This window comes from Carassius carassius, chromosome 34 (genome assembly GCF_963082965.1).
Source record: "Carassius carassius chromosome 34, fCarCar2.1, whole genome shotgun sequence".
In the NCBI taxonomy this organism is placed as follows: domain Eukaryota; kingdom Metazoa; phylum Chordata; class Actinopteri; order Cypriniformes; family Cyprinidae; genus Carassius; species Carassius carassius.
Genome location: NC_081788.1, coordinates 1,618,198 through 1,627,559, shown reverse-complemented (window position 1 = coordinate 1,627,559; position 9,362 = coordinate 1,618,198). Strand labels below are relative to the sequence as shown.

The 9,362-nt window shown below is 43.7% G+C and overlaps 1 protein-coding gene across 1 annotated transcript in view; it reads right to left on the bottom strand.

Moving 5' to 3' along the window:
• Positions 1–4,477: 4,477 nt before the first annotated feature.
• Positions 4,478–9,362, bottom strand: part of LOC132114649 (ERC protein 2) — a 54,554-nt gene continuing 49,669 nt past the window's right edge. The window contains exons 5-7 of the mRNA XM_059522883.1: positions 8,721–8,908; positions 8,135–8,219; positions 4,478–4,555 (exon numbers count right to left, since the gene is read on the bottom strand). Coding sequence (XP_059378866.1) covers positions 4,478–4,555; positions 8,135–8,219; positions 8,721–8,908 — 351 coding nt within the window. The remainder of the gene's footprint in view (positions 4,556–8,134; positions 8,220–8,720; positions 8,909–9,362) is intronic.

Sequence of the window (9,362 nt, the reverse complement as noted above, 5' to 3'; positions counted from 1 at the left end):
GTGGCTTGGTAAACCTTGAAATACCAGAACAAAGGGTAATAATGGCTGAATAAAAACAAAAGAATAATGATAAAAAAATAATGAGGATTTTGTGTCATACCTGGCCGATGTTGTCAGGATATACTTGGGAGACAGAGCTAGGTGAATTCAGAACCGTGATTTATTGAGTGATATATGTACAAGTGTGCGGTGAATCCGTGTCCTCAAGTGCTCGGTGAACCTCAAATGAAGATATAGGTACTCTGAGGGTCACATGGATTAGTCAACCAGACAGGTGAGTTCGCTGGGTTCTTGTACCGTCAAAGCCACAGTCACAGATCGTTCACTAACGTTCTCTTTCTCCTTAGGTGCCGAAGCCAGTATCAATGGAGATAATCATAGCAGATTTCAGCGACCATTGAATCACAGGTAATGAGCTGGTGATCCGCGGTCCTGAGGGCTGCAGAACAAAGACACAGGTTAGTGTAACACCAAAAGGTGAGTATATGTTACACTTGGCAAGTAGAGCTCAGGAGACAAGAGGAATGAGACTGTTTCTGTTGGAGGCTTGACGGGGATCTGTGGTGCGGGTGAGTGCTTATATACTGGTGGTGATTGGTTTAGGTAATGCGTGGCAGGTGTGGCTGGTTAATAATCAGTAACTGGGATCATTGCTGATTGGCAGGGTCCCCCTCCAGGGTCCGTGCCAGCAGACCTAACTCTCTGACGTCGTGGGGGTCTACCTCTAGGTTGTAGAGCGGGTTTTTCTGGATGCTGGGTGTGAAAGTCTGTAAGCAGGTTGGGGTCTAGGATATCTTCGCAAGCAACCCAACATCTTTCTTCAGGTCCATAATCCTACCAGTATACTAGGTATTCCTATCGCCCGCCACGATGTCGGGAATCTAGAATCTCTCATACTATGTAGATGGGCTCAGCTTCAATGGGTGGCAACGGGGGGTCATCTTCAGGGACCGGGTCTGCGGAAGGAATGGAAACAGATGGGTGATGGTGTTTTAATAGTGAAACATGAAAGGTAGGGTGTATCCGATATTGAGCATGCAGACATAACTGATAGGTGACAGGATTTATTTGTCTCTCCACAGGGAAAGGTCCAATGTATTTAGAACTGAGCTTTTTACATGGTTGTCTCAATCTGATATCCTGGATTTAAAGCCGTACCAGTTGTCCAGGTGTGTGGGGTGTGGTCTCCTGTCAGCATCAGCGAAGTGTTGGTGATGATTTACAGCCTGCTGGAGATGTTGGTGAACCTGGTCCCAAACACTTTCACTGTTCTCGAACTAGGTGTTGAATGCCCGCCATACTCGTGAGATTAACTGGGGTCCTTGGTCTGATACTATATCCTCCGGGATTCCAAAGTTTCGGAAGACATCCTCAAACTGCATTTCGGCAGTCTCAAAGGCTGTGGGAAGAGCTCGTAAAGGGATTAATTTACAGGCTTTAGAGAATCGGTCATAACTACTAGAATGCAAGTTTTCTCATCGGAAGCAGGAAGATCGGTAACAAAATCAACCCCTATGTGAGACCAGGGGCATTGTGGAATAGGCAGAGGAACTAGCTTTCCTGTGGGTAATTGTCGTGGTACCTTGGTTATTGCACAAAGAATGCAACCTCTGATGTAATCCTGAACGTCCTCGTGCATCCCAGACCACCAGTACTTATTTTGCAGAGAGGCAAGAGTTTAATTTTCCCCAGGGTGTCCAGTTCCTACTGAGAAGTGTGCTTGAGATATGAGGGCTTTGCAATGTTCCTCTGAAATGAAAATTTTAACCTGTGGACATAGCAGAAGGGGGGGTCGCTGTTGAGCCCTTTCACGGAGCATCTCGTCCAAATCCCATTGAATGGGGTTAACAAAGATTTTTGTGGGTAAGATAGGTTCAGGTTCTTCAAGGGTTTCTTCCAGATTGTGAAGACGAGACAAGGAATCTGCTCGTGTGTTCTTTGAGCCTGGACGATAGGCTATCAGAAAATGGAACCTGGAAAAGAATAAAGCCCACCAGCCTTGTCATGGGCTGAGTCTCTTGGCTTCCTTTAGGTATTGCAGATTTTTATGATCAGTGAGTACAAGAAATGGTTGCCTGGCCCCCTCCAGCCAGTGTCTCCACTCCTCTAATGCCAGCTTGACTGCCAGGAGTTCTCTGTTACCTTTGAGAAATAGGCACAGGGCATGGGTTTGGTTGAATTTTCAGGACATTGGGACAAGATGGTGCCGAAGCCAGTAGTGGAGGCGTCTACCTCAACAAAGAATTTCTTTTCCGGAAGCCTTTTCAGCTTCATGACTCCACTGCAAGGTCTTGGGTTTTCCCTTCAAGAGAGAAGTAAGGGGTGCAGTTATCATGCTATAGTTGTAGATTAATTTATGGTAGAAATTTGCGGAGCCAAGGCATCTCTGGAGCTCTTTAATGGTTTTTGGGGTAGGCCATGATGTAATCGCTTGTGTTTTCCGGTCATCCATCCTTACCCCTTCCCGGGTGATTGTATATCCGAGGAAATCTATGGATTGCTGGTGAAACACACACTTTTCAGCCTTTACATAGAGAGAGAATTCTCTTAATCCAGGGGTAGGCAAGTTCGGTCCTAGAGAGCCGCAGTCCTGCACATTTCAGCTCCAACCCTGAAAAAACCCTTCACCTCCCTGTACCTTAGTAATCCTGAGTGGATTGATAAGCTTGTTCAGGTGTGTTTGATTAAGGTTGAAGCTGAACTCTGCAGGTCTGCGGCTCTCTAGGATCGAACTTGCCTACCCCTGTCTTAATCGTTGGAGCACTTGGGCGACATGACATGACATTGGTGATCCTCTTCGTTATGTGAGTAAATCAAGATGTCATCTATGTAGACGAGAGCAAAACGGTTCAGATACTCACGGAGGACCTCATCCATGAAACTTTGGAAGACTGACGAGGCATTTACAAGACCATACGGCATCACTAAACACTCGTAGTGTCCGGCAGGGGTGATGAACACTGTCTTCCACTCATCTCCCTCCTTAATCCTGACCAGGTTGTATGCGCTCCGCAGATCCAGTTTTGTGAAGATACAGGCATCTCGGAGCTGTTCAAGAGAAGATGGAATTAGTGGAAGAGGATAGCTGAATTTTGACGTGAGCTTGTTCAGAGCTCTGTACTCGATGCAGGGTTTTAATCCTCCATCCTTCTTAGGAACAAAGAAGAAACTAGCCGCTGCTGGATAAGTGGATGGTCGGATGTATCCCTGTTTAAGGGCTTCTTCAACGTTCTCCTTCATCGCCTTCTGTTCTGGGATGGACAGGGAGTATATGCGACCCTTCGAGTAAGTACTCTGAGATGGTTCGTTTTCCTTGTCGTAAGTTAAGGAGCTGATCACTGACCGAGGAATCCCCCACCGGGCGTCCAAACACTTCCTTGAAATGACCGATGAAGTTCTGTAAGGAGGCGGTGATTGTGGATTCCTAGAAGCATTGCGCTTCAGCCCATCTCAGTGCTGGCCCAGACAATTGCTGTACGATAAACAAGATTTTTGATCTCTCCGTAGGATACTGACAGCGCAAGCGAGCATTGGAGTAAGAACCCATTGCAGTCCTCCTCCCTGCCTGAGAAGGGAGCTGGACGCGATATCGAGCTTGCCATATACAACAACGTGGGAGTCGAACTGGCGGAAGTGCTATCCTCTGACTGTGCTGAATTCATCCTGTATTTGTTGGGTCAAGCCTTCTGTCAGGATATACTCGGGAGACAGAGGTAGGTGAATTCAGAACAGTGATTTATTGAGTGTTATATGTACAAGTGTGCGGTGAATCCTTGTCCTCAAGTGCTCATTGAATCTCCAATGAAGATATAGGTACTCTGAGAGTCACATGGAGACAGGTGAGTTTGCTGCGTTCTTGTAACGTCAAAGCCATAGTCACAGATCGTTCACTACGTTCTCTTTCTCCTTAGGTGCCGAAGCCAGTATCAACTCAGGGTAATCATAGGAGATTTCAGCGACCATTGAATCACAGGTAATGAGCTGGTGATCCGCGGTCTTGAGGCCAGCAGAACAAAGACACAGGTTAGTGTAACACCAAAAGGTGAATATACGTTACGCTTGGCAAGTAGAGCTCAGGAGACAAGAGGGATGAGTCTGTTCCTGTTGGAGGCTTGACAGGGATCTGTGGTGCGGGTGACTGCTTATATACTGGTAGTGATTGGTTTAGGTAATGTGTGGCAGGTGTGGCTGGTTAATAATCAGGTGACTGGGATCGTTGCTGATTGGCAGGGACCGGAACTGCCAGATCCCTGACAGATGTGTGAAAGGCTTGATTCATAAGAACAATAGAATTATAAACGGGACAGTTTTGTCGTCCAAACATGAGATAATCGCACTCCAAGAGTGCTTACAGGGGTCATAAATCAATTGTATTTAAAATTGGGGTTAAAGATTTTATTTTTTACTTAAGTAAAAAGTTGTTATTTTTCAAAGCATATTAAATGTTGAAAAAATGGCTTTCAATTATACTGTAATGTTAAATGTCTTTCATGGCTAAAATTGAGAGAAAATTTAAATTTTTGTCAGTAATACTATTGGTATCAATGATACTGCTCTTCATTTATAATACATTAGTAAAAAGATGCCATTAAAAACATTAAAGTCTTCTTTATGTTGTTTCTATATTAATTTGGAGAGTATTTTTTTGTTATTATTGACTGACAGACAGCACTATTGTTAATCTTTTATAGATATTGTTGGTAATAGTATTTCATTTTACTGCTGAATATGCATTTAATTTTAATTTCTAATTTAAAGGCCCCCTAGAAAGTGACTGGGACGGCCCCTACCCCCTTAGCCCCCTTCAAATTTTCAATTTGATAATCTGGCCCTCAAATTAACTAATTGAATAGCTCTGAATCTATATGGTCAACAATACTTTGTTTAAGGTAATTAAATTATGAAATTAAGGTAATGTGTTTGTACTATATTGTATGTTATGACTGTACTGCAAAATTAAATACAGCCTTTTCTTAAATTCGGTAGTAAGTTGGCATATTACCTGTTACATTAACTCAAATTGAGTTAAACTCATGCAGTTGATTTCCATATTTTGCCTTTAAATAATCTGTGGTTCACGACATCCAAAATTGAGCTCCCTGTCAATATCAGTCTTTCAACATCACATCAGATGCTGACACATTGGGGAAACACCTTTCTCTTATAAATACTGAAGCCTGATTGAATAATGCTATTGTTTTGCTATAGCCAGTTTTATTCGAGCATGTGAATCTGGGTGCAGCACTGACCCTATATAATGCGTCTTTTGTCGCCATTTCCTCTGAATCTTTCTCCTTCATATTGCACACTAGAAGCCTTTCTTACCGTCGATTCATCGCCGAACAAGTGGAATATTCTCTTCCACTTGTCAAGATTATTCTCAAGCTTTCCGGTCAGATTGATGATCAATCAATGTCAAACAAGCCTTGCAACGTCTGTGCGGGACCTATCAAGCTCCCAGATGGACATAGCTCATGTCTCTTTTGCCTTGGCCACGCCCACAAGGAAGCTGCAATTGTCGAACCCAACTGTCCTCATTGCGAGGAGATGAACATCAAGCCTCACCACACATGGATAGCCCACGTGCTCAATGAGCAGCTAAACCTTATCTTTCACCAGTCCTCCTCTGCCGCCTCTGTTTAGGGAGGTAGAAACTGGCAAGTCCAGTGGCGAGCTTATTGCTTAAGTGCCTCCTTCTGTCCAGGCCCATCCCCCTCCCCCGTGTCATATACTGATGTGGGCTTCCTTCCCCCTTTTGGTCACTTACGTGGTATCAATTGGGTTCCCCGAAGAAAAATAGGAGGAAGCCATGTCAACTGCTACGTCTGACTCGATTAATTGCACCACCAATGTCCCACAGAGGATTTATTTCTCTTCCCAGAATTGTTGAACTACCACCTCCACTTCCCACTTGATGCGTCAGCAACAACCAAGCAGCCAGGAAGCCCCTCAGGGTGACCTGGCCGGACATCCATGAAATTCTTTGCAGTACGTGTTTAGTAAACACCATAATTGAGGACTGGAAAGAAACTCAAAGAATATTAGTACACACATAACCACCAACAATTTGATACATATACAAGTATATACAGAATGGATCATACTGACCCACCCTGGTTCCTGCGCTGGAGCCCCACTCAAGGGCGGCTCCCTTTAGTCTGGGACCATCAGTAAGTTGATTACTATGAACATAGAACCAACCGAAACATAATAGGTCCAGCATAGGAGACTGTTATGCAAGAAGTTCCCATCTAACCTCGGTCAGGTGGAGAGCTGCTGGTTACAGGGGAATTAGGAAGGTGAGGATAAGGGCAGATGAAAAAACCCCCAAAGAGAATGAGTAGATACTAGGTATCGCTCTGATTCGGACCAGAATGCTAATGCCTCATCTGGATCACATCCCTTGCCTACCTCCCCGTGACCCACGATTCCTTTTACCCCTACCCACAGGGGGGGGGGGGGGGGGGGCGTGAGTTGTGACATTAGCCTTCTGTGCCCATCTGTGATCCTTAGATAGAGACCCCTATGTTGTTCGGGCTCAGACCTGGACCTTTGTGGAACGAAGGATCTGAAAGCAGCTGAGCGTGCCTTCGCCTCCCTGAACTTCTCGATTACCATCTCAACCAAGGTATCGAAGGTTTGGAAGGTGAAACCTGAGCATTGTGAAGAAAGCCTTTTCTTTGTTCCCGATGTCTTCCAGGTTCACCCACAGATGTCTCTCTGTTACCCCCTTGGCTGCCATAGACCCGCCCATGGCGGAGGCGGTAGCATGGAGAGAGGGATCTGTGGTATGGCACAGCTTTGCTGATCAGGAGAAAGGCCCTCGCCTGATATGCATGAAGCACTGCCATCGTGTGTAATGAAGCCACAGCCTGACCTGCTGCTGTATATGCCTTGCCATTTAAGCGAGATATATCCTGAAGGGGCTTATATGGCAAGGAGGGAGATTAAGAGAGGACGTCTCCTCCACAGAAAGAAAGCTCTTTCTACAGGGGGTTATCCTCCAACTTTGCCGTGGCGCGATCCATAACCTCCAATAGCTCTACATACGTAGGGCAGGAGGATTGAGAAGGTTCAGCCTCAGCTTCTTTGCCATCCTCAAACATCTGGTAGAACCCAGCAGAGCACTAACCTCAGTATCGGAAAGAGTTAAAGATATAACATCATCCTCTCGAGGCTCTCTCTCATCCGTCGCCAATGAGTGCGAAAGGGAAAGTCCCTCTCTAAACCCATCAGCCAGATCCACCTGTGATCCCCACAAGCTCATTCTCCTCTGTGCCTCAGCAGCAGTGAGTCCTGAACCGCAGGAAGTAGATGGCTTTACTACAATGTTAATAGTACATTAGTTATTTGTTCCTGTGTAGTTATTCTTTGACAATGGAACATTATTCTAAAGTGTTACCCTGTATTCTCAAGATAACATAAAATAAACATTCTCAAACAGATTGTCCAAGCATGATGAAAAATAAGGACAGATTTTGCAAATGGAAGATGAGAACATCTATAAAGTATAGTGAAGAATTAGCAAAGCTAAGAATTACTGAAGATAATATTAAGCACTCCAAGGGATTGTGATACTGAGCAGTCCCTAAGAATTAATTGCACTCACAGAAAGTATTTAATGCACATGTTTGACTGAGCTGTTGCATTTACAGTTAGCAATGGATTGTGTTCCATCCTGAATTTTTTCATTTGTTATAAATAGGCTGTGGTTAGATTCTAACCTCATCTCTCTCTCTTTCTCTCTCTATGACAAAACATTAAAACTTGAGCCACTGTGTGATTTATCAGAGTGTTAAACATGTAATTGTGACTACATGGTGTGTTTTATAACACCAGGTTAAACTGTTCAGCAGTTGCTTACTGATAACAATGCAGGTCTTTGGACTGAAATTCTGAGTAAAGGTGGTGCATCCCTTTGGTCAATTTGCCCCTGACGGTGTCTGTGTCACAGGAAATGGCCAACACCAACAAAATTACAAACATGACCTGAACAACATGCTTGCAAGTGTCTGGATGTGTCAGACACAAACATTCTAACAATGACATTTAGAAAGCAGCAGATGAGCCTGGTGTGAGGTTTTAAAAGCAGAGAACCAGGTCTAGGTGTCCTCTGACATTTCTTCTCACATACCTCTTTCTCTGAGAGATGCTGTTGTAGGGAGGCAAGTTGGCTTTTCAGTTCCTTATTTTCATTCTTATACATTTGTGCCTCTTCTGTCTGTTGCAGAAGATAAAGTAGTGGTTAGTCATTTGCATACAGATTTTTATTTTTTATCCACTTTTGATTAAGAAAAAATATGGCAGCAGCTGATGGTGCTCCATTCCTCCAAGATTGTGGTCGTTTAAAATCTGAACTTGCCTAAATTAAAGCTGGGAAATTATCTGACATCAAAACCTATTTAGCACCAATGACAGGGAACACTTTTGCTTTTTGAGAAAAACAATAAGGAAATATCCCTCCCAGATACCAACTGTCTAGTGGGAGGGGTGTATAATCCTGCTCCTGGAGGGACAACTTCCATCAAAATGGCTCTATCCCTAATTAAACACAAATCTAAACTAATGAAGATCTTTAGGATCACTAGAAACTTACAGGTAGGTGTGTTGTAGCTAAAACCTGCAGGTAAGTGGCCCTCTGGGAGCAGGATCTGACAGGCCTGCCTTCTGCCTTCTGATGTCTGATGTTTATGTGTATGATGTAACAACTGACAGTAAATAATGAGCACACTGATGCTCTTTTTCTAGTTCTTTTGCATATATACTTCACCTTCTCAGAGAGAGCCTCTTCAAGTGTAATAAGAGCTGTGTCTGTGTTGCTGGAGTCAGCTTGCAGAGACGTCATTCTGTCCCCCAAACTGTTCAACTGTTTGTTTTTGTCTTTTAACTGCTCCTGCAGGTTCTCAGCCTGAGAGACAAAGATAGAAATAATCTCTGAATTCACAACCTTTGCCAAGTAATTCTGAGGCTAAATATATGTAATCAATATGTACAGTACCATTCAGGGCCGAAATTGGAAAAAAAAAGCAGAGATGCAGTAGTTTTGTATGTTTCTGCAACTTACAGTTGATCATCTTCCTTGATGTTAAGCCACTATTTAATAGAACATGCAACCCACTAAAATGCAATACAAGAGACAATATTTTGTTTTATCCATACTACAAAAATTCGAACATAGCTGATAGACATGGAATAATTGCACTGTTGCAATAAAACACAAAACCTTCTTATTTTGAACATACTGCTGCAAAAGACAAAATACATTAATGCTCCCTTACTCTTCACTGGCCTGCATTCCAGTCATTAACCCTTAATACACTACTAAAAAGCTACAAAAGCCATTTAGAAGAGGAGAGTTAACC